At 38.9% G+C, this 26849-nt stretch overlaps 1 protein-coding gene across 1 annotated transcript in view; it reads left to right on the forward strand.

Moving 5' to 3' along the window:
• The first annotated feature begins 2666 nt into the window (after positions 1–2666).
• LOC144033188 (calsyntenin-2-like) overlaps positions 2667–26849 on the forward strand; it is a 239778-nt gene continuing 215595 nt past the window's right edge. The window contains exon 1 of the mRNA XM_077541104.1: positions 2667–2962. Coding sequence (XP_077397230.1) covers positions 2899–2962 — 64 coding nt within the window. The 5' untranslated portion in view covers positions 2667–2898. The remainder of the gene's footprint in view (positions 2963–26849) is intronic.

Genomic DNA, 26849 nt, shown 5'->3' on the forward strand with positions numbered 1-26849 from the left:
GCTTATTTTTTTTAAGTACCGGGTATACAACTCAATGCTCTGTATTTTAACCAGTCTAAAATCTGTCACCATTTTCCCTGGATGAACTTATTTGTTATAGTGACAGTGTGTCATCGTTCCTGAAAGGCAGATACATTTTTTTCTTTATACTCCGAAATGCTTGTCTGTGTAATCTGTATTTTGTAAACATTCCTGAAGATCAAAGTTGAAATGTTGATCTCATATCTCATATTTATCTTTTGCTATCAACATCAACTGTAAAAGGAATTCACACTGTTTGCCTAACTTAAATAAAATGTAGACATTTGACAATAAACTATCATCAAAAACAAAACAAACTATAGATTTCCGGGATCAGTGTCTTGAGGCACAAAACACAGCACCGACTCTGATACCTCCTGAAAGTGTAAAGAGAACACTACTAGAATTTCTCCTCCGAGATCAGTAAAGTGTAATAAATAGAATGATACTGCTGTGTTTACTATAACTCATAAATCTCTGCAAAGCACTTAAAATATGTACTATGTGCCGCAGGAGCAGCAGCAGCCTACAAAACGACTCAAGTAAAGTATCACCCAGTGCCTCACTAGAACCTTAATGCTCTGCAGCAGTTTATTATAAACAAAGGTCGAACGGAACTAATTTGGCCTTAAACTTAAAGAAATATAGGATACTGGATGTTACTTTTGTAAGATTTGCTGGCAACCAGTTCAGGGTGTACCCCGCCTACTGCCCGAAGCCAGCTGGGATAGGCTCCAGCACCCCCGCGACTCTTGTGAGGTAAAAGCGGTCACGGAAATGGATGGACAATATACTGCTTTTAGGTAAGGCCCCAAGGGGGGGGGGGAATAAATATAAACCCCTATATAAAAAACATTAATGTACAGTTCACATACCTATACAGTGTGTACATATAGAAATGCATACATTAAATTGTATATACAGTATTTGCTTGTTGTAGTAGCTAAGCCTGTGTACAAATCTATGCATTTTTCTTTTTGCATGCTGTTCTTCTCTTCCCCTTACATTTGGAAAACACCACTTCCCTACCACAACATTTCTTAAAATGCTACATATATGCAGAGAAAAGTAGTTTTATGATTGGCTCCTTGGGAAAGTTGAAAAATGTCATGTATTATTAATCCTTCTGGGTGGAGGTGGGAGGTGCTGACATGTTCACATGCATGCCAATACAAGCCCACACACACATTTAATGTTGAAAAACGGCATTGTTTATTAATTTGATTGCATATTTCAGAAAGCAATGACATGGGCTAAACATAGAGAGTGTTTTAAAGGCTCACTCCATCATATAACTTGATGCAAGGTTAAATATCTGTGAACACAATATCCAGTATGTCAATAATAATATATATATATTTTTTTTCTTTTTCCGGCTGAGTCAATGCCTTTCAAGACAAACCATTTTTGTTAAATATCGCAAAGATAATACAGTTTGCGGTTGTAATTTGCAGCTCAAAGTAATGCAATGCATTGCATTTAATAAATTCATCCAAAATTAATATATTACATTTAATGAACGCAATTAATTAAACTTAATATATTCACTTGTTATGATTTGAAGTGATTCAATGAAGTTGGTCATCAATTTTCTTTTTAGTCTCAAATTGGTTCAACTGACAATTCTCTTTTTAGAGCGTATAGCCTAGCATGTAAAGCAGGGGTGTCAAACTCATATTAGCTCAGGGGCCGCATGGAGGAAAATATATTACTAAGTGGGCCGAATCAGTAAAATAATGATATATAACTTAAAATTTTTGTGACGTTTGGGCCAGCCCTAAATTACGGAGCGCAACTGTAATCTATTGTTTAAATAAAACATAACACAAATGCATATGACACATGACAACACTTTGCCTGTATGAGTTCCAGATGTGTTAAATCTACCTGTTTTGCATATATAGTTCCCAGAATGCATTGTGTGGCACAGTTAAAGAAGTTATAAGGATGTTAATCCTTGTCATATGTATTTGTGTTACCAGTAATTGAATTTGTGTCGTATTTAACACGTTTATGTGTGTCTATGATTTAAAAAAACAACAACAACAAAACTTTAAGTTGTGTGTAAAATAATGACTCCCAGGGCAATTCCGTGTACAAGTTACATTACTCATCATACATTACATTACTTGTGAAATTACAAATTTATATATTTGATTGTGGCTGGTTGATTAATGGGTCCGACATTACAATTTTTTTTTTTTAATTTAACTTTTTTTTACTTTACAAAGTCGTCTCGCGGGCCGGATTAAACCCCTTTGTGGGCCGCACGTTTGACACCCCTGATTTATTTATTTTCTTTTACTTTATTATTCTTTTACTTTACATTGTAAAGTAATAGAAGTTGGGGAGTAATGACACATGACATGATAAATACAGTTCAAAGTACTTTATATTGTGTCGCCAGATGCGCTGTCGCGCCTGGATCTGTTAGCTATGCAAAATGCAATAAGCAACAAACAACACGACCGCACCAGCAATATCAGACTAGGGTTCTTGTTGGTGGATTATTGCTCGTAAATTCATGTGTGCGTGTGTGTGTGCAGCGGATGGGAGGATGGTGGGAGTTTTTTTTTTTTTTTTTTTTGCAAGGAGAAAGGGAGAGAAAAAACCCACATCCCTCCTCCCTGTGACGTCACACCGGTCCAGTCCCGGGCTACTGCCGGCTTCTCGTCCCGTTCCAGCAGAGAGCTCTCCACTTGCTCCCTTTCCAGCGACGCGCACGGTGCACCGCCTTTTCCGTCTTTCAGAGCACGCTGCCAGCCTTGGAAGGAGTCGGGGGTGAACAACAACAGCAAGAGTACGGAAAGAGGAAGAAGGAGGGAAAGATAAATATACAAAGGAAAGAAGAAGAGCAAAGCGGTGTCCACCGTGAAGATGCTGACAGCAGCCGGTGTGTTGGCTGTGGTCGCTCTGGGATTGAGCGCGGCTCACTCCAAAGGTAGGAAATACTATTTACTTGGAGTGCCAGCACTGCATGTGAAGGGCAACATCACTGTGCTGCGTGGTGGGATGCTAACTCGATGGAGCCCATGTTGATACAGAGATGCCCTTCTGATGCAGTAAACTAATAATTGCTCGTTTGCCTTTGCCTGTTAAATCACCTCACTCCTACTCTCTTGGTAATGAATTGTACCTAATATTGGGTACACTTGCACAATTCAAAACAATGTAACACAGGCTTTCACTATCATTATTATTATCATCATCATCATTATCATCATCATCATCATCATCATCATCATCATCACCATTATTATTATTATTATTATTATTATTAGTATTTCTAATATTTAGACACTAAGACAAGTTCAAAATTTATGATACACTACAAAAATCACAATCGTGTTGAATTTAATACAGTCAATCACATTCTGTCATCTTTGCAACATTGTAAATACAACTCTCAATTCGAATTGCATTACTGATTGTGCAAGTGTACAATACAAAGTGTCTGTTGAGACTACAAGGTGCTTTGTAGCACTTAATGGTACATCATTTTTATTTATTATCGCAAGAACAGTACAGTAGTTAGCTCATAATGTGTTTTTCTTTAACTGATCTGGAGTTGCATTTGTTTTGTACCATAGTATTCACGTTTAAAGTGAAATTCATGGTGCATTTGAAGTGAGTTTTTAATCCTCCCAGGTTTAGGATTTAGTGTCCTATTTATTCTTAATATACTGTATATTGTATGTATATTTCATACTCTTTAATTTGATTACCTGTAGTATTGTGTTCTATTTTAGTGTGTTTGCAATTGAAACAGCAATTAGATGATAGACAATAGCGCAGAGAGCATTTTTTTTTTTTCTTAACAGCTGAAGCAGAAAAACAGTAAAATAATTTATTATGATAATTTCTGGACCCGTTGCAGTTGAATCACCAAACAGAAAGATGTTTAGCTGTTTAAGTTTGTGGTCCCCAAAACCAATTACAACCATACTAACAGTTAAACAACTATCTTTCTTTATTCATCAATCCAGATTCTTTAGTTTACTTTTAATTAAGTCAGGATATGTCATATGCACATAAATGAAACACTGATGGGATTTATAAACACACTAATTCAATATACAGCTGTAATTAACTCATTAGAATTTCAAAACGTGTGACTGATAGATACCCAAATCCACAAATATGTGACAATGACACCCGGATGTCATAAATATGTGCCATACTGTTGGCAGTCTCGCTTCATCGCTGAGCTAATTTTAGGTCTCCCAGTGTCCCCGGATGCAGCATGTCTGCTCAATTCTCTCATGAGTTTGGCATTGTGCCGTGGGTAAATGTGGCAACAGGTTCTTGCTAATCAACTCCCTGCAGACTGAGCTTGGCTTTGGCGCAGGAGAATAACAAGGTGACACCTGTCAATTTGGTCTGGCTGTCCCGAGACACGACGAGTGTGTAAAGGTGTCACCCTCGGTGCATTGTGACACAGGTAAGAACCTCTCTGTTGGTGCCTGGCCAGCTGCAATGAAAACACACACAGGCCTTGACCTGGCCTCCATTTTAAGCTTTAACCTTGTATCTATTGAACAAGCAACTTGGGCGTCCTATGTGTGTACTAGCTTCTCAATTGCGGTATGCGTACATTTTTCAGGGATTGAATGACCTTGCTTGCAAGAAGGAAAATTGCCTATCACTATTGGACAACATTTATATTGTGACAGACAACATAATAAAAAATGAGTTGAAAAATGTTATAAACGTTTGTGTTGACAAAGTATTTTGAAATATGAATATTGTGAAAAGAGGCTCAAAGCTGAAAATAACCAGTATGATCCGAAGATGTGGGATAGAGGTGGTTGAGAGTCTGCTGATTTTGTCAGGGTGGTAAACCCTGTGCCACTTTTTTTTTTTTTTTTTACTACAGTTTACCTCTTTTGATCTTTCTTTTTTTTTTTTTTTAACTCAATTTTTGAATATTTCTAATCTCAAAGTTATTTCATTTGACCTATTTCACTTTTCATTTGTGATTTGTGACAGATTTCTTTTGGGCATTTGGGCAAATAATTCTGATTTGAAACATTAAAAAAAGAGCACTCTAATAATAACACTCATTTAAAAAAAAAACAAACAAAAAAAAACAAAAAAAGACTTGATGGGGGTATTATACAAATGTAGACACTCCCGTCGGCCCGTCATGTATGACGCGGAGCCTCGAAAAAAAATACACAGACTAACTCTGTACTGACCCGGATTCACGGACGTGAAACTGCTTCCTTCAGTGCTCAGTCCGTGTAATTTTTTTGAGGCTTTGCGTCATAAAGCACTCGCCGAAAGGTGGGCATCCATCAATGACGTAATGAGGGGAGTGCCCACCTCTAGTAATATATAGGCGGCTTAATAAGAAACGTATACTGGCAGTGTTCGCTTCCCCGCCTGGGAGATCGTGTAAGTTTGTGTGAGTGAGTGAGAAGAAGAAAAAAAAAAACAACCAAAAAAAACAAAAAACGTTGAGTTATGGTCGCCAACCAAGCACTCAAAGCATTGTGCTGATCATTTTGAAAATTTCATAGTTTAGTGCTACGGTTGTTTCGTACTGTGCATCTGATAACATTTTTGTGAATGGAAAATGCAGCCGACGCATTACTATTATTCCGATTAGCACAGCGCGTCAGGCTGTTGGTGTCTTTCACGCTTTAGTGCTACAGAAAGTTGAGGTTGCTTGAGCAAATACATACAGATACAGAAGTGCACAAACATATCGGTTTATATTTCCGATTCGCTCTGCTCGTATTGAGTCTTGTTCAGGCTCCTCCGTGATACTTTATACATCTTCATCATTGTCATTGAGACTCCGGCTCAAACATATAGGGTTGGACAACGGTGTATTGTGTCGTCTCTTGTGTCTTGAAATCACCTTCCTCATCGGATTCCAAAAGTTTGGTCGCCATTGATTGAACGTGTAGCATCCAAGAAAGAGTGGACTGTGCACAGTATGTGTTCGATGCCGCGTGTCTACTGAAACGTCATTTTCGGTAGTCCTAGCGGTAAGTAAAGCAACTACACCCACAAAGTCTCAAACTTCGGTAAGCTCGGAAACACTAGGAATTTGCCATTAAAACCTGATTTTTAGTCAGTATGGTTCACAACTTGCTTGAAATTACGTATATGTATTACAAAACAAATTAACTATGGAAATGTGAATTGGATTAAATCTTTGTATTCGGACCTTTAAGGGTGATTTTTTTCTTTAGGGCTTATTTCGCACAGTTGCATAATATTCACAGAATTGTATGGTAGTTAAAAAAAAAAAATCAAGCAAGGCATAATTTTACATGATTCTTCCCATATTATACATGTATAGAATACATGATACACTGAGTTATTATAAGTCCTTGTGCTTGTAAACTGTAGAAGGAGTCAAGTGTTAATCAAGACTGTCATTTTTCTTCTCCAGTCAAGGTTAAAAAAAAGAGCAAGAAACAAGCTTCAAAAAGCTGCAAACCTAAAACATCTAACAGTTTGTGAAATTAAAACCAAAATAGTCCTTTCATGTCATATGTGGTGAAGGATCCGCCATTGTAGCGCTAGTATGCAATGCTGTTTTCCAGATAACTTTGAAGAGCCGCCACTGCTGTCATTTTCTGTTTAGCCGCCGTTTCGTTCCAGGAAAGCGTGGACGTGCAGCCTCCTTTAACCGCCGTCACCCTCGAGTCATCCTTTTAAAGTCGGCGCGTGTGTCGAAATGTGTGTGTATCCACTTAGTATGTGCTTCGGAGTTGTCAGCAATCAGGGCTTAAAGAGCTAACATCCTGTGCTACGCAAGCGAGTGTGTTTAGGTGTGTTTGGCCGAGCACATGCGGGAGAGTGACAGATTGCAGCCAACACGTTGACAGCCACCAAGTATGCAGAAAAGATGTTGGTATAAACTCAAATATTGCCTTGCAGATACATTCGGCGGCTCGAACGCTTTCACCATGAGCGAGCGTGTCGCCGCTCAACGGGGAGAATCATCAGGCAGCCGAGCAGAAAAAGCTGCCGAATTTCTGCCAGTGGTGCCTGGAGCCACGCTTTTGTGTAATTCCGAGCAATATAAACTCTGAATTTAGATAGCTCATTATCGACACTGTGTATTTTAATTCAGCTTCCCACTGCTTCTCTTTGTTGGTGGAACATTTTTACTGCTTCATTATGTCCAGATAAAAATATGGCAAATTTTGACTGTCAGTTCTACATGTAAGAAACAGCAACCAGGTTTTAACAAGCTTTAGTTTCCCACTATATAGTGGTGTCGAGGGATATCAGATTTAATTGACACGGGTTCCATAAATTGGAATTCTAATATGGGGCTTCTCTGTGTGTGTTGTGTTTATGCAACATATGAAAAAGGGGGTAGGGATAAAAAGCAAGGCACATTCATCTTTGCTTATTGGCGAGAGAACGTACATTACAGGCTATAAATCCTCCACCAAGGCTTTGAAACAAGATGGGGGCCAAATCCAAGCTGGGCCATTGCAGTCAGGCGGGCAAGTCTCAGCAATATGGAGGAACATCACACATATTGAATAATGCTGCTTTGCTCTGCGCTTTCATGCTGTAGCCGCTTTCATTTGGAGTTGCAGATGGTTGCTTTGATGGCAGAAGGCCAGTGCAACTGCTGTCCTGTAGGCCAACAATATAGTATAAAAGCAACTACTATGGGGGAATGGTGGACATCATAATCAATTAATTAACAAAATAATTGTTCAGGATTATTTTTGATTGTGTGCACCTGTTGATTAATCAGGTCTTGACGCATCAAAGGATTTGCTATAGAGAGATAGACTAGTCTTGTTGTCACATGGGTAAGTTGTCACATTGCAATTACAGTTAGGCCCAAAAGTATTTGGAAAGTGACAGTTTTGTTATTTTAGCGGTTGACAAAAACATACCCAGGATACAATCATATAATCAATATAGAATTAAAGTGCAGACTCTCCGCTTTAATTTGAGAGTATTGACATCCAAATTGGAGCGAGGGTTTGGGAATTACAGCTCTTTAAAATGTAGCTGTCTCTTTTTCAGGAGACCAAAAGTAATTGGACAATTGACTCAGAAGGCTTCAAAAAATAATAATAAATAATAATAATAAAAACATGGGCCCTTCCCTCATTAACCGGTCATCAAATATGCAGTTAAAAGGTCTGGAGTTGATTCTAGGTGTGGCGTTTGCATTTGGAAGCTGTTGCTGTGAACACACAACATGCTGTCAAAGGAGCTCTCAATACGGGTGAAACAGCACATCCTGAGGCTGACAAAAAGAACTAAACCATCAAAGAGAGAGCAGATATGTTAAGAGTGGCCAAATCAACAGTTTGGTACATTGTGACAAAAACAAAATGCACTGGTGAGCTTGTGAACTCAAAAAGGCCTGCACGTCCATGGAAGACAACATTGATGGATGATCACAGAATCTTTTCCACGGTGAAGAAAAAAAAAACTTCACAACATCCACTCAAGTGAAGAACACTCTCCAAGAAGTAGGTGTATCAGTATGTAAGTCTACCATAAAGAGAAGACATCATGAGAGTAAATACAAAGGATTCACCACAAGGCGAAAAACATTAATCAGCCTCAAAAATAGAAAGGCCAGAATTGACTTTGCCAAAAAACACCTGACAAAGTCAGTCCAGGTCAGGAACAGCATTCTTTGGACAGATGAGACTAAGATCAACCTGACCTAGCATGATGAGAAGAAGAAAGTTTGGAACAGCTCATGATCCAAAGCACACCACATCTTCCGTAAACATGGTGGTGTTAGTATGATGGCATGGGCATCATGGCTTTCAACGGCACTTGGTCACTTGTGGTTTTTTGATGATGTGGCAAAAGACAGAAGCAGCCCGATGAATTCTGAAGTGCATAGGGATATAATTTCTGTTCGGATTCAGCTAAATGCAGCAAAGTTGATTGGACGGTGCCTCGGGAAATACTCTCAGCGCCGCCACTTTAATGCCACAAATTGAAAATATTGTACTATTTTCTTTTTTCCTTAATCACAAGTATCCCATTCCACAAACCACACTTAAGAAGATTATTAAAGAAAACATTTAGAATCACATTTAGTCAATGCAATTTCGAAAAACAGTCATTAAGTCAAATGAATTTCCTTTATGTCTTTCCATTTGCAACGATTATTGCTTGGAGCTAAAAGCTGTTTATTAATCTGGTCCCTGTCCTTGTGTTAATAGTGCTAACACAACAGGCAGACTTTTGATGGAAGATTGTGAATTCTGCAAATGTGACCAAGAAAACAACTACAAAAAAATATTTGGATTGTGTCAGAAAGATGACAAGGACTTTTCTTTTTTTTAAAATAATTTATTTTAAAGAATGTAGTTGTTCCACAAGCTGCCATATGCATGCCTGGAAATCTTTTAACATTAAAGCTCAGTCCCAAGATGACATCACTTTTCCAATACCGTACTCTAATAAATCAACAAATATTAACTTCTCCGTACACGTCACCAGTCTATCATTTCCCATTGAACTCTTACTTGTCAATGCATATTTTATCCCAAACTCTTCTTTATCTTCTAATCTTTATTTTTACTCAGTCTTCCTCCCACTTTACAGAAATATGCATGTTAGCTTAATGGATAGCATTATTACCTTGTCACTGGAAAGGAATTCAGTATTTCCAAAAGCTTCAGAAGACTACAAGAGAGAGTACATAGTTTTCCTTGACTACTTGACGTGCTCCACATTTATTTATTTTTTTAGTAAAAATACCACAGACAATTTACTTTTTTTAACAGCTGAGTTTTTTTTTCCTTTCTTCACCTTCCTTTGTCGTTTTAAATGTCAAAGCAGGTGCTTCATAACAACGTAACAGTGTGTGCAAGCACATTGTTCCGTATCTAAGAGTCCTGGGTGCACTGCACAGTGAGTGGGTGTCTCCTCATCATATTTTCCTTTTGTCCATTCTTGGCAGCGGATATTCCTTCAGACAGCCAAGACTAATTGATTTGCCCCACAAATTGGAAAAGAAGAGAGTCTCACTTCATGCTGGACTCACTGATGCACATTTAAGAAAGTAAAACTACTAGACTATTAACATGCATCACTTCCACCATCAACAAATTGATCAGATGTGTTTCATTTAGCAATTCATTTTTGCCACTTCATTTTAATAATTTGATTGTATTTATGTGACAATGTTTTACATTGGAGTTGGGTTGGGTATCTCAGTTATTATGATCAATGCGACATTCATTTCAATTTCAATTTGACACCACTTTTTTTCAGACTGATACCAGTGCAAGTACTCAACTCTTGGTTAGTTACTGATACCAAGTATCGATGCCACTAGTACTATTTATACATAAAAGTTCCCCAAAAAACATATAATTTTAAAGAAAGACTTAAAAATCTCAATATAGTGTTTTCCTTAAAATTCCAAGAAATAAATGGCCTTTTTCTTATTTCCAACTTACAGTTCTTGATCATAAAATGGCCACAAGGAGGCGGCCAATACTTGTATCAGTCACCACCATCGCTAGAACCGATACCTTGAATAGCCTGATACCGATACCAGTACTCACCCATCCCTAATTATAGCTATGTGACTGATCACAGTAGTGAATGAGCCACATTCCTAAACACTACTCTTCAGTGGTGAAATACATGTTGATGTTGACAGTCAAAAAAACTTTTTTACTGAAACAGCATTTTCAGTTTTGACTTCAGTTACCCTTGTGATAGCAAAGTCTAACACAAGACTGGAAAAAGTTTTCTGTGGGAGCAGGGTTGGAATGGCACAAAAAAAAAAAAAAAAAAAAAAAAAAAACGGCCCTGGCATTTTGACTCGGCCCGACTCTTGCCTAACTTGTAGTTCAACCACTGAAGTTTATTGATGATGTTTCAGTTTGCTATCTATATTCATGGATTAATTGACTGGTCTCTCTAAATTGTGGGCCAGTCTCTTGCGGTAAAATGTAGGAAAATAACCATTAAAAAGCACTGCATCGGCCCCAAAAGAGGACGGCCTACCGGGCATCTGCCCTGTATGCCAGATGGCCAGTCCAGCCCTGTGCAGGAGATATTTTTAGGGTTATTTAAAAGAAAAATTAACAGTGCACTCTTTGTCTTGATATTATAGAATTACGTCTTAACCACTTAGAAATTATGGTGAAATATTAAATGAATGCTCTCAGCAGTAGATTATGTCTTAATGCATCATTGTAGGATTTATGCATGCTTGCATTATGCATGATCATCATGAAGGCATGATGTGAATCACTGAAATTACATGAAGTGCTGGATGATTGCCTCATCATATATTGAGCTCTTGCAAAAAGACAATATGTATCTGATTAACAATGTTTTGACAAAGACTGAGCAAAATATATTTTTGTTTTTAAGGCCAAGAGCAGTTTTCCAGCATATCAGATGCCCATTTCCTCCCTGCAACTGCTTTGACTTATCGGGAGTCAACACACACAAGCCAAACAAAAACCATTATCGCTGTGTATTTGCTAATGTTTTGCAAGGTTGATGATTATCCACAGGTACGGGCAGCCTGCACAAACATATTAATCAAGCGCTCATTGTTTCCTTCTTATTGCACATTCCCACATGGCGTGAGATTAGCAACACACGCACACACTCACACATGACCCTACCACGATTATTCCCTGATGTTAAATGTCCACACACTAATCCAACATTTTTTTTTTGCATGAAAATATCTGTCATGCCATACCTTAGACATTGACAAGCTGAAGTGAGCCTTGCAAAGCTGGTGTAACTTGTACACATCATCATAAGTATGTGTGGAATGACATATGCTCACACAGACATATTTTACATAAGCCATCAAAGAGCATAACTTAGCCGTACAGTGTTGCTCAGCAGTTAAAGTTCTGCCTTCTTACAGTATGTCCACTTATACATTAAATGATAAAAATGTTATTTAGTCATGATGGTTGTGTATCTTATCAGTGTCTGTCCCGCTGGCAGTCATCCAGCAAGTAAGCAGATGCTATAGCAGCTGACATAGCAGATTTAAATATTGATTTATATATGGTTGAAATTTCTATATTAACGGGATATATTTTGTATTTATTTTTTAAGAATCATGCTGCAATGGGATAGTATGCGTGTGAATAATAGCGAAATGGAAAAGTGGAACACTGTCCTTGGTGCTGAAACGATCCCCAAACCAGCAATGGAGCAATTCATTGTCTAAACAGAAGATGACCTTCAGCATTTGTCTCATTACTTGTGCCTTACTGTGACTTGGCCATGTACATATACGAGTGTGCAAGATGATTAAAGGGGTGGAGATGAGTGAGAAAACACTCAGGACTTGACAGGCTGTCACAGATATAATCAGCTCCAGCAGTGGTTGATGAGTGACAGATAGGTGGGCATAAATGGTGCGGGAATGTGCAACGTTTCAATGATAAAATGCACTTATATCCAACAAAGTGACACCAGGTTGTTCTTTTTCAAGATGATACAGTGATCTTACACTCATTTTTTTTTTTTCTAAGACTATCACCGATTTTCGATAGAATGTCTCTTATTTGGGGGGGGGGGGGGGGGGGGGGGGCAGACAGCACCCTGGATTGGTTGGCAGTCAATCACAGGCCGAGGTGGAGCGACATGGTGGCCATGGCCCACCATATGTCAATCCGTAGAACTAGCCTATAGCTGGGTTTCCATCAGGGCTGAACGATTATTGAAAATAATCTAATTGTGATTTTTTTTGCCCAAAAATTGTGATTGCGATATCATTTGTGATTATTTTTTTCAAGGTCCTTTTAAATGAAATTTTTACCCAACAAAAAGTTAAAGGCCCGGTCTGTCGTTTTTGCTCAGGTAAAGGCGCTTTTTAAATACAGGATTTAAACAAACAAACTACTTCTCAATTTACAGCTGTGGGCTTCTCTTAATGTCTGGTGGTGATTTTTTCCTAAACCCCCCCCAGCCTGTATTTTGCCATTTTGTGTTTATTTTGTAAACAGCGGGACGTTTCTGTGGAAAGACAGTGTTTATACCCCTCCAGCCAATCGTAGAGCGGGGGCGGGGGGCGTGTCGCAAACGGGGCCAGCCGAATTCTTCGGCTGCGTGACGTCACTCCCGCGGCAATTTGACAGCACGCATGGATTATTATTATTTTTTTTCATTCACTCACTCACAGAAGCTTACATGTGTGAACAAGCGAGTGAAAAAAAAAATCCGTGCGTGCTGTCAAATTGCCGCAAGAAACGGAAAAGTGAAAATGGCAGACCGGGCCTTTAATTATAAGAAACAATATCAGATCTGGGTAGTTTCCCATGGTCAGCATGGGCCGTGAAGGTAACACAGTCTCATTGTTTTGGTAAGCTAAGCGCATTACGATCTGTTGTGTTCTGGCGTAGTTGCGGCCGACATTTATTTTCAAATTGTCATTAAAGAGTTGTTTGTTTGCTGCTTGGCCTGATTAGTTCACCAACGCTACAATACATGTACATTAAAAGAGGCTGCGGCGGCGGTACCTAAATGTCGGTGAGTAATGATGTACAATCATTTCATCCGTTCTAGTTTGCATTCATGAAATCGGACGACAACATATGGCCACATGCAGACCTGTTTAGCCTCCTTTGTAATTCTTTGTAGTTCTGGATGTGTGCGCATTTTGTTTCACGAAGCCCTGACTGAAGATGGTATGATAAACAACGCCATCTCGGTTGCAGAGGGGGTTTGAAGAATGTGAATGATGTGAGTGCCTATGGCAGCGCTTCATTGAGGTGTTCTGCCATCCTAGCCACCCCACTGAATTTTTTTTTTTTTTGGCTACGCCACTGATCACAGGGTACCCAGAGACAATCATTGACACTCACAATCATGAAAGCAGCCACAGGATACCACACTACCAGAAGACTTTTTACATTTTCATTTAATTTCAATATAGAGTGACTAATTAGAAGCAGAAAGAAAATGTTTCCCGCCAATTGTTTGACAATTAATACGTTTATAGTTGAGTAGTATAAAGTGTTTGCGTAATATGAGTCAAGCATAATTTTATTCACATTCATCTGTAAATAAGCAGGTGGGCTCAGCTTTGTGTAGAAAGCTTTTTACAAATGCAAACACATTTATAGCTTGTCATTCATTCAGTTATGGAGCCTTTGTTACAGCTACAGAGAATCATACTGAGAAGCTGCTTGTGAATGTACTGATGCGGTCTGGGTGCCAATGCATGCATAAAATCCTCAAATTATAGCTCGCTCTAGTTTAAGAACACACGACCCTTCGCATTTGTAGGAGCAATTTGATCCAGTTGTTGGACTTTTAGCGTGCTTTCTATGATCCTGGCAGTGTGTTTGTTGCTAATCCTATGTTGTATGTCTTCTTTTCATCCTGTATTCCCTCTCTGCAGATGCTACTTTAGACTCCCCCGCTAACGTGCAGGAGGATCTGGGTCACTGTGTACCTGCTCCTCCCACTACTTTGCATCCATTCACCCTACTCATTCACCCTTTGTTTCATCACACCATCATCTGTGTTTTTACGTTTCCGTCTTTGTCACTGGTATCTGAAACATTATCTCCTTCATCATCTTAGGTGATCATCCTCTTCCACTTTCCCACTTGGTTTCTTGGTGAAGCATTAGCAAAGAGGCAATTACAGAGAGTAAGACTTACCCAGGTCTTATCACCATTCCCCACTTCCCTTAGGATGTGTCTCTCGCTTCATCTTTCACTCTCAATTTCAGCCTTTGCCTGAGAATTCACTGATATTCTCCATTTGGAAAGGTTTGGACTGATAGTACTTAAGAGGTTTTAATATTTTTAATCTGATTTTTGCTTTCATCCTTCCCCCAGAGGAGACTCTCTGGGTTTGTTTTGGATGGAGGTGTTAACCAAAGCTAAATTTGTATGAACGAGCCACGACACAGGGGATGTTGTGTAAGAAAATGCTCAACATTCAATCACGTTCCTGCAAACGAAAAACTCCGGCAAGAACGGCTGAGAGCATTTTCATGTAAATATGGTTTCATGATTCCCTCAAGCGTGAACACTCTTCTATTAGCAGAGGCTGCAAGCAAATAATGTGATAATTAAAGTACGATAACACTCAGAAATGGATGCACATGAGACACATGCACATTCTAGAAATGCTGACGGACCTCCCCTTGCCCTTTATTTGGATATCTTGTCATTTGGATATGCTTTAGTTGATGGGCGTGTAGGTCAATCTTGTTTTCTCACAAGCACACCTTTATTGTCCATACGAGGCTCACTATGGTCAGTCTCATCTAATTCTCTGCTTTATATACGGTCCAGTTTAAAATATATGTTGTTGTGGTGTTTTTGGCATGTCCATTCCAGTGCATGAGTATTTGGGCCAGCTACACCCAGGAAACCTCCCTCCACCCTCACCCCCCAGGTTCTCATTAGGCTGAGCTGAGCTCAACATCTGTCTCAGAGAGTGTCGGGGCCCCACACCAACATCCTGAGAGGAAAAGTTGCTTTTTGCTGCATAATAAGTCACAATGCTGCAGTATTTTTCAAACATAAGTTCATCCATGTAATTCAATGTACTCAAAAGGTTTGTCATCTCTATCATCTGTCATCTTTTCTATTTGTTCATAAAATACATATTTTGACAACACTGCTCTAAAAGCTCTATCAACCCTTACACAGGATTGCTGTCTCGCCTTCAAGAGAACATATCGCTAATGTCAAGCAGCCCGAAACCTTAGACCTCCCAAATAGTCACTTTTCAGGACACTCCAAAAGTAGTATGTTTGTTCACCCATTAACATTACATCAAAGAGAAAATGGCTTGCAATGGCAACACTTTATTTTGGTCAATAATTTTGAATAATATCCATACATGTGGACTGATTGTTAGCATAATTTAAGGTGGGGAGGTGTGTCGTGGACAAACGGGGCATGTCGTAAACGATTTTGGGTTGTCTTGACGTAGCGTCGCCCGTGTAGTGTGACACGTTCAACGATTGGTCGCCTGTTGTCCTGGACGGATCACGACCATGACGACGAAAGTCTAGCATTGTTAGATTTTTTTCTCGTCTTGACGCATAATGTGACATACCTACGTCGTCGTCCGTTTGGTTCCACAGCATTGACCAATAGCGAGAGGGAGCGAAACGTCAGTCTCACACTGATCAGCACTTTATAGCTCTTTTTATTTATGTATACATTTGTTTATTTATTCGTTTATGTATTTATTTATTTATCCACTGGATATTTCATGGGATTGGGCCGGACAGGTGCATCTCGAGGAAAAAAAAAAAAAAAAAGCGCCCCGCTGCAGCGCTGCGGCTGCATGGAGCGCGCACGCATCCGTGCAACCCGTCAGGCAACGGCGACGTGAATAGAGGACCAAAATATATTGTGACTGTTGTTCTAATAATTTCAGAGATTTGGGCATATGAGTAGGGATGGGCACATATTTAGTGAGGATCGATCACATTTTCAAATAGTCGGGCCAGGCCTTGCCGCCTTAATTGTCACCCGCTCTCACTTGAAAGTTTTTTTTTTCCCCCCCTCAGAGTGAGTGGCATACTATCCAATGCACCGTACTAAAACAAGTCAAATATGAATAAATGAAGCATTAAAAAAGACTCAAACAATATAATATTTCAGTGTTTGATAAAATAATAAAACAAGATGTCATCCCGCAAATTAATGAACAAAATCGGCTATATTGCCCCGGCGCATATAGGCCTAAATAAATTAAAATACAGTGTTGGCTACTAAATCAGATTTTAAACACTATTGCGGAGCAGGGAACGCAAGAAATGTGCTCACATCACACTTGACCCATGAGTGCTCCATTCACGCAAACACTCCCTGTCCTTGCCTCTTTTTTTTTTTTTTTTTTTTTTTTGTCCCACCTCCCCGACAAACAGTGACCGACGCGTCTCTCTTGGCAAGACAACACGCGATGATCGGCTGGTGTCTTGTCGCGTTCAGACTTGTAGTGTGACTACACGCCCCATCCACGACACGGAGCGAATTTGTCGTGTAATGTGACAGCGCAACTGTCGTGTAAGACAAAAAAATTGCGTAGTCTGACATCGGCATTAGAAGAATTAAATGAAATCAGGGAGCTAAATACAAACAAACTGATGAAACAAGGAGAGGCACCTGGACAAGACGCACATGGCTGAGGGAGCTGATTGGATGACACAAGGTACCGTTGAGAAGCACAGGTGGACAAAAGAAAACTTAACGAGCGAGTCAATTGGAGACACAAGGAAGATAGGACGAATTTTAAAATTTAACTAAAACCATGTCAATACAATATTTGTGTTTGAAATCAGAGGAGAACAAAGTGCACAGGAGTGTTACATTTTTTTTTTTTACATTTAGATAATAAGGCAGCATATGTCGACTGAAAACTTTTTCTTTTTGTGTACAGTTTTTCTCGTTTTATCTAGCAAGGGAAGATACCGATGGCAATATTTCAGTTCATAAATTTATCTTTTAATGAAAGCTTTCAAAAAGCAACATTGTGTGAAGTCATTGTGGCGTAGCTGCTGGTTGTGCGCAAGAGACTTTGATGCTCCTATAGAGCTGAACCTTTTATTGCTTAATGAAAGTATGAATGTGTTTGTTCTTCTAATCTTACTGGCCTGGCTTTTGAAAGCAATATACTGGAAAATGGAGGTGGAGAAAATGAAAATGTCCATATGTCGTATATGTATGCATTCACCTAATGCTTGTGTTGTGTGCCCTCTGTATATTTACAAGTTGAATGCATTGGGTTTGGATTGTTGGATTGTATTGGACTGGATTTGGATTGTTACAGTATTTTCTTTCCGATATTTCTGCTTTTGGTATCATGCTAGTTTAGTGCTTATGTCAGAATGGCTGCTGTTTGAACAAAAAAAAAAAAAAAAAATCAATGATGAAGCTTGTGGTGTCCAGATATTTTGTACAAAAATGATTGCACTACTCTAACTGTGATCGGAATAACATAGTCAACCAAAGTATTTGTAAGTGTAATTGACGGTCTTTATTTAATGATTATACAACCACTTATAATAATAAAATAAGAGATTATGATTATTGTTTTTTTAATCTCAAATTCAACTCTACAATTGTTTAAAAGGCAAACGTTGTATAAGTGGGAAATAATGGGATTGATTATGTTTCATGTACAGTTGTTTTTTGAATCAAACTTTAGAATCCTTTTTTCGACATCACACACTTTGCCGGAAGACACACAGTTGCCAACCCCATCAGCCTCTCACTACACACAAGCCAGCACCATTTAAATATCAATGACCTCTCGCTTTTATGGCGTCCTGCAGGTGCCCAAAATCATAGATTTTGTCGTGCTGTTATGTGACATTTTCCCGCTGGGATTTTGAAGCACTCAAAACATATGAAATGGTTATTGGCTTCTATGTTTTATTTATGGGTCTGTGTCCAATGTGGGAATTTGTGTTATGGAAGTGGTCTGGAGTCATTTTGTGTCTCTGTCTATTTGAATAGGTGGGGGGGGGGGATCTCTCTCTCTCGCTCTCTCTCTCTCTCTCTCTCTCTCTCTCTCTCTCTCTCTGTCTGCCTCCCTCCCTCCCTCCATACCAGCAGATGTCGTCACACATCTAATTATCAGTTTGCGGGAAGCATACACAGACACCACTGGGTGATAAATTCCAGTTTGACTATTACATCTTTGATGAGTCCATTTTTCAGAAACTCTTTTTCAGAAAGGATATTGAAACTCCTAATGGCTCCACTCTTTTTTTACATTGTTCTCTTTCTGCCTCCCCTGAGTCGATTGCCGTGGTTTTATGTGTATACGCCGCAGCTTGGTGTTTGTTGTGGTGCTCCACAGTGTGGCAAATGACTTGTCCCTGGATGAGTGTGCAATTTTATTGTGGCATTGGTGCTTTCATCCATGGAATCTCTCCGGGAGCATTGTTTATGAATTGACATCGTAATCACACATTCTTTCATATTTCCAGCACCTTGGAATATCAACTTTTATGCATATTGCAGAAAAAAAAGATGGCAATCTGCGACTGTTTCAAGAGGGCATAAGAGGCAACGGTAGAGAATTGGTGAGGTGATGACTGACAGGTTGAAATTGAAGGAAAGCCAGAAAAAACGAAGGGTTAGAGAAAGCTCTTATTGAGCCTCTGCAAATTGAAGAGCGATTTAGCTGAATTACATTTAAAGATGCTATCTGTTGAATTTTCATATAAATAACCACTTTGAATTATTTGCCGCTGGTGGGAATAAACAGGAGATGCTTTCTCTGCTTCGCCTGTCGGCAAACACGTTGATGGAATTTTATGCTTTGCAGAAAAATACCATTGACCTCATTATTCCAAGTACACTCCAAAAATGTTTTAAGTATTTGCATAAGAATATTCGAACAAACAAAAAAGTGATCATCAACTCATTTTAGGAATCTACTTGTATAAATCACAAAGATGTATATTCGCAGAAGCTAAAATATGGTGCATATGGTATAATAAATGCTCATGTCGCATGGAGGGCCATTTTTTTGAAGTAGGATGTGGATTTGATGTTTTTGCATATTTAAAAGACCGAGGCTGACATTCCCATTGGGAGTGCATTTGAATTACTTTAAAAAAAAAAACAAAAAAAAAACAAAACAGGTTCCACTACCTGTCTACTGCTTTAAATGAACCTTCAGTAGCAACCACCGTGTTTAGATCCTCTATTCATTTGTTTTCGTCCATCCTGTATCCCCCTGAGTCTCTGAAGCTGCATGATGAAACATAGAGGTGACTTTGCAGTGTCAAGTCAAAGACAAAGGAATACTGTCACTATAAAAGTAGAGTGATGTAAACAAGAAACCGCATTAATGAACTGTAAACACTAAACATATTCATAAAACAAGTATAGCTTCTTCCTCCTGTGGTTCAGCTGTCTTGGGTTTAACTCTCATCACCACAAGCACTGTAAACTTCAAGTCTTTATTAGGGCAATAAAGTTGATATGACCACCTCCACGCAGGTCTTTAGTTACAGATGTTGTCTTCTTCTACTACTACAAGGGAGCAGTGCGTAAGATTCAGATACAGGCAATAAAATATGAAGAGGAGAAAACAGAGAATATTTCAGCTGGTGTCATTCATTATTTTACAGGATCAACCTTCCAAGTGCTGTTCTCTGTCTGTGTATTTTCATTCTGGACATATGGACGAGAATCCGTGTGGGACACTTTGGGTGATCCTCCACAGTTTTTGTAAGCTATTAACAGCTCTTCTTATTAGATGTTGCTAAAAACCAAGACATTATTACATACTTGTAATCATTGTGCATTGTGTAATTCACGGGTGTCAAAGTAATTTTAATACAGGGACCACTTTCACTCAAAGTTGATCGCACGTGGCCCAGACCAGTATAGTATATCAGAGGATATATATATGTATATATATATATATATATATATATATATATATATATATATATATATATATATATATATATATATATTAGGGGTGTTAAAAAAAATCGATTCGGCAATATATCGCGATACTACATCGCACAATTCTCGAATCGATTCGATAGGCGGCTGAATCGATTTTTAAACTTCCATTTTTAATGGAAAAATATTCAACAAAACGCCTTACTTCGGGTTAGGGTTCACACTTTAAGCATGGAAGAATGTTATATGAACGGAACATTAAGCCTTAATATTTTATTTTAATGCTGTTCAAACACGAATTATTGACACACTGATTATTATTTTCTAAATTTGAAAAAAAAAAAAAATCGCAACAATCGACGTATGAATTCGTATCGGGATTAATCGGTATCGAATCGAATCGTGACCTGTGAATCGTGATATGAATCGAATCGTCAGGTACAAGGCAATTCACACCCCTAATATATATATATATATATATATATATATATATATATATATATATATATATATATATATATCCTTTTTTTTTCTTATCTTATTGGAGAGTAATGTGAACTTTATTATCAAAAATGAGAGCAACATTTTTCATCATATGCTAAGCAACAGCAAGATTTCAGAAGGTCATTTAAGTGGTCGACAGTGGGCACTCCAGTGGACAAAATGTAATTTAATGGTAATTTAATTTAACCAGTTTGATTTATGTATAAGGAACATGATTACTTCAAAACAAAAACTAACTGAATCCTGCCATCAGCAACACTAGATTGTATAAATTAGAGGTGATTTCTTTCTTCACAACTCAGCTGCCCAATGTCAGTACTTTCCAAGTACCTCAAAGATGCTGATGTGCTTTACCTCTAAGGTGCTTGTATGGTAAACTCACACCACAATATAAAACACATCAGGGATGTAATGAGAAAGTCACAGAGGGGATTGTTATCCTGAATCCAATACAGCCACCCATTTATTATTTATCAACAGATGCAATGTATCATATCCACTGTTTTTCTTTCTTTTTCTTTCATGTTTAATACAGAGTAGGGATTACATTGCAACATTAAATTTTAATACTAAACACATTTTAGAGTACTGTAATTTCCTATGTGTGTGCCTAATAGACATTTGCTGTCAATTTTTAGCTGGCTTTGCCCTACCAAAAACTGAATGCAAACGCAATTTGAGCACCCCCCCCCCCCCCCCCCCCCAAACTTGAATGATTGTACACTATTCATTCAACGCAAATTACCTCAAAAAAGCCTTATCTATAGTATGACTTAACATAGTGGCCTTTAAGGGGACTTTAAGTGTCAAATTTAGTGCCCTTTTGTGGTGAACTAATAGAAAGCAACGATCTAAGGTCAAAGCACGTACTACGGTGCCTCCGGGAGACCACAATTCGCAAGCCCAGTGAGCGAGCGAGCAGCCCGGCGAGGAGCGAGCAAGACTGGCTCGCAAGAATTTGTTGCAGCGGCTACGAGGAAAAGCTAGCATATGCTAGCGAGAGCAAAGCAGAGGGAGACAAGCAGCGGGAGTGACGACCACCTGTGAAAGTAGGCAGCGGTCACCACCACAGGCTAACTGTGTTTGTGAACGTCTTCTCTTTTGGGAATTCTTAGCAGAAAGATGGCAGTGAAGCATATCAGCCTCCTTTAAGACGTGGTGCAACCTATGTAAAAATAATTAGTGATTACTAGACCTACGATTATATATTTAAAAAAAATGTACGTTGATTTGACAGATAATTTTATTTTGCATTTTATTGAAATAATGTTTTTTTTTTTTTTAAATAAACAAAAAAAAATTCTTCACTGGATGGCACTAAATACTACACTCTGGGGCCTATTCACTAAAGGTTTGCGTCGCCTTTGCACCGCGCTAACCGGCAAAAATGGAGCAATTAGGGAGCGCCTAATTCACTAATAACCCACGCAGATGGGGAAATCCGTCACTAAGTGCTCTGCCGAATAGATTGCGCCACGGTGCGCCAGTGTTATTTGCGCGCATGTAAAAATTAGGTAATTTGCATACATTTGACGCAAAATATGCCCACCCCAATGCAAATGAGACTCATTGATATGCAGCGTCTAATTCACTAACGCCAGCGCAAATAGCAACACCGCGTTTGCGTGACGCAAATAACGTTTTTGGAAAGCATGTATTAACCTGACGCACCTCGATCTCCGACAGTGCATGCCATTTGCAGCACAACATGCGCGGCTGATCACGCAGAGAGGAGAGAAGAGCGAGAAAGAGAGAGAGAGAGAGAGAGAGGGAAATATTTCCATGTTAGTTTAGGACACATAACGCAACCCCGGCTGATTGGCAATAACGGGAAGGCATTTTACGATCATTCTTACGTGCCGGATGCATACTGTACGCCCACTCCAACCTCTGAAAATATATTTTATAAAAACGATCGCACCAATAATTTGTACTTTATGAATGAATGACGTTGTTGTCGTCCTCTCTGCTCTGTACAGCTTAATGGCGCTCTAAACGCTTCTCGGTCCAACCTCGCTTTCTGATAATAAATAATCTTTCTCGCAACTGTTACTATGACAACCATGTTCTTGGCGCAAATCCATTGCCATGTGTGGTAAATCAGGTGCAAATTTGCTCCAAGCTGTCATTTTTTGTGGGCGTGTTTGCGTCGGTATATGATTAGAGCAATATCCTTAGTAAATAGGTTGGTAACTGGGCGCAGACTGCGGGTGCAGTTGTGGTGCAATATTTCGCGCTATTACCGGACGCAGCGCATTCTTAGTGAATATGCCCCAATATTCCTTTAATAACATACTAGCTCAAACTACTCTTTTAATATTTATACACAGCAATAAATGTTAGAGAATAGTGGCAAATTATTACAACAAAGTAGGCTACACAACAAAAAAGAAAAAAAAAAACATGCTTTCTTTCAGTTTCACTTTTGACTGTGGACCAAGTGCATTCAAGCGCTGCCAACAAAAAAGGCAAACACGGATGAAACATAGATTAATTAAACTTTTGAAACAATAATTGCACAACCAATTATTTTTACACAAGGATATTATTAATAGGAATGGCCTGTTATTGACTGGCAAGTCCAGGATGTTACCTGCCTCTTGCCCAAAGTCAGCTTGGGTAGGTGCCATTTCACAAGTGACCCTGAACAGGATACATTGCAGGAAATGACTAGAAAATGAATTAACCATGCTTCACCACCTTGGATCCAGGGCCAATGAGCAGGTGGAACTGCGTTATGTTTGTGTGTGGGTGGATAGCTTGAAATCAGTTGCTTGTTTACACTTGATATTTTTCATTCTGAGTTCTGTAAATCTATACCAAATGTCTGTCCATGACTGCATCCGTCCTGGTTGGATTATATTAGGGTTTTCCTATCTTGCTCAGTGAGCATCACACTAATCATACCGTGCCACACAATCTACCTCTGTTTTGTGCGTGATTGATGCCCCTCACTTCTGACATATGTGAAACTTTGAACATCTGTATGAGTGAAATAGGTATTGATCTGCATAATGGAAGGCATGATGCTTTCAATGATGTGGTGATGTCACAGGATAATAACAGACACGTTCAACGCGGCTGCCTGAAAAAGACACCAATATAATCAATCCGTCACTTCGATGTCACTTTTTTCTCACATCGATCGAGCCACCTAAAGTGCGGACAATGACCTGAAAATGATCTGAAATGGAATAGAAGCTACTTTTAAGCCCGCCTGCTAAATAGCATTCCTCCTTAACAAGCACATTCATGGGTCACAGAGGGGCCGGGCCTGTTGACATGAAACACTTGCTTCATTTACTGAATACCATCTTGCCAAATGACGGTGATGGTTCCAACCAAAGAATCAATGATGCTCCCTTTGGGCAGAGTATCTCTAAAAGCTTTTATATTCTGTTCTACTGGTGCATCTATTAATCTTTTAGCAGCCAATCTAGGATGTGAGTCTTAAGTGCTTTTATGTTTCCTTTACCCGACTGTCATGAAAAACCAACAACCTCTTAAACCACATCTTTTGATTTCAATCGAAAGGTTTTCCATCCTTTTCCCATTTTTGCTCCCTGATTCTTTATCTAAACTTTAGTTGAGAAATGGCAAAAGAGAAAGTGCCAGTTTGTGCTTATGTATAGTTTTGTATGTGGGCCTGGTGGTGCATGTGTCTATGTGCTTGTTATCTTAAGGTGGGCAGTGGGGAGAGTATGACTACGTTTACATGCAGGCAATATTCGGGTTATATTCAGAATTCAGTTTTCTGGGACAATCGGACTAACACGTTTACATGCGCAAGCTGACAGAGTTACCCCCCGTATACATGGCATTTGAAATAAATAAATAATGGCACGTACGATGTCATGGCAAAAATTGACGTCATTTCCGCTTCTAACTTTAAACAGTAAATAAAATACATTATATTCATGTCACTCAAATAAAGTTGTCGGCTTCCTACTTGCTCCAGAAGTGTGGTTCTTGTCGGTAAATGCCAGAAGCACAGACTTACCCATTTGGATAAAGCGGAACTAATTGTGAGTCATCTATTGTTCCTACATGGACGTGTATTTTTGAACACTGCAAGCTGGCGACAACCTGTTTAAGCATTACGAGTGTACGTATCGATACGCAGGCGTCAGAATCGATATTGCTCGTTAACTTTAAATCGGCAGTTCACGTTTGCCTTTGTGGCTTGCATTGTACCTAAAAAATCAAAACCAGCAGCGTCTTTGAAGTTAATTGCCTTCAATTAATGCAAACATAGCTCACCGGTGATTGGACACTGTGTCTTGCTAAGAAAAATGAAAGCAGAGGAAGAATGTCAACATGTATTTATTGATAAACTTAACATGGCACGTGTCTCAGTATACTTATTTTCCTATATTTTGTTTAAAAAAAAAAAAAGTGTCTTATTTGGGATACATATGTATCGCAATACGTATCGTATCGTGGCCCCTGTATCGTGATACGTATCGTATCGTGAGGTTGGCGGCAATACCCAGCCCTGATCATGTTAATATGTGATAATCCATACAGATGTACACACACTGTAAACAATTGTCTATTCATCCATATTTTACACACATAATGTAATAATTCAATTACAAGTGAGATGGCTGGATATGACAATGATAGAAAAATGTTGCATACCATTTATCATCTTTTCAGTTGGAAACACAGGGAGAAGCAAGAAGAGATTTGCTCTGGGGCTCGGCGGACTTGGCTGTTTTTCTAGTTTGTTGGATTTTAATGTTGATGAAGGGTTATTAGCTGTGGGAGCAATGATGACTAGTAACAGATTGCGGATGACATGAGGGATTTTTGAGTGCCTGACACGCCACTTCCAGTGAGCTACAAAATAATCCCACAACATGTGAAAATTTCATGAAATCCTCGGTGGAGAAAATCCCACATTTACTTATGTATACAATTCAATTTGTTTATGGTGATATTTTATTTGTAATATACATTATGTTCCTCAAGCTCAGTGGAATTTGATATGAATGACTGAGAATACTGGGCAACTAACTATGTTTTTAAGCTATTAATAATTCCTAGGCCAATCAACATGGGAAAAAAAGTAAAAGTACATTGCATGAACAACGGGGAATTGAAATCATATATATTCATCGTAGTTTGTGTTTATCTGTTTCTAACTCGTTAACGAGGTCATTTTCAGCTACACTGGACTGAATACATCGCAATGACATTGTGATGGTAGCAAAAGGTTTTAGCTGAGAATGAATAATAAGCTTGGTTTAGTTTTAAATGTATGCTTATTTTGAGTTCTAAAACCAGCATGTTTTACTTGGTGAAATCTAATTCATGTGAAGATACAATGAAAAGAGTAACACCAAAATCTGGGAGATGACTAAAGGGCCTTATTTTTGTGCCCAGTGCAAATCAAACACAAAACAGTTTCTTTTGGCCAAAAAAGAGAAAAAACTGAGACACTCAAAAGGTTAGCACGTGAAAGGCCTTTATTACAACATGGCCAGTTGATTAAAAATTGCCTACGCTCAAGCTTGCCCTGACGAAGGCCTACCAAGGCCGAAACATAGGCAATTTTTAATCAACTGGCCATGTTGGAATAAAGGCCTTTCACGTGTTAACCCTTTGAGTGCCTAAGTTTTTTCTCTTTTTTGGACATGCTTTGTGGATCCCTTTTCTGAAAAGCACCAAAGAGACATTTTTTCAACAAATCCAGGACATTCTAGAAGCACTCCTACTTGCTCTGATTGTTTGCAGTTTCTTTTGACATTTTGCTCGAGTAGCACAATTAGAAAATGTGTTTGCAATTGAAACGGCTTCTTCATTTGCCTATCGAGGCGGTCTACCAAATTCACAAACATGCTAAACTAGACTTGCAGCCGTTTTTACACCGAATGCATGAGCGCCTATCAATGAAAATAGGGTCCATAGTATTCTTCTACAATATGTGAGAACCCTTCAAGCTAAATGTTTCTTGCCCAATAT

The sequence above is a fragment of the Festucalex cinctus genome, chromosome 13, assembly GCF_051991245.1.
Source record: "Festucalex cinctus isolate MCC-2025b chromosome 13, RoL_Fcin_1.0, whole genome shotgun sequence".
Taxonomy (NCBI): domain Eukaryota; kingdom Metazoa; phylum Chordata; class Actinopteri; order Syngnathiformes; family Syngnathidae; genus Festucalex; species Festucalex cinctus.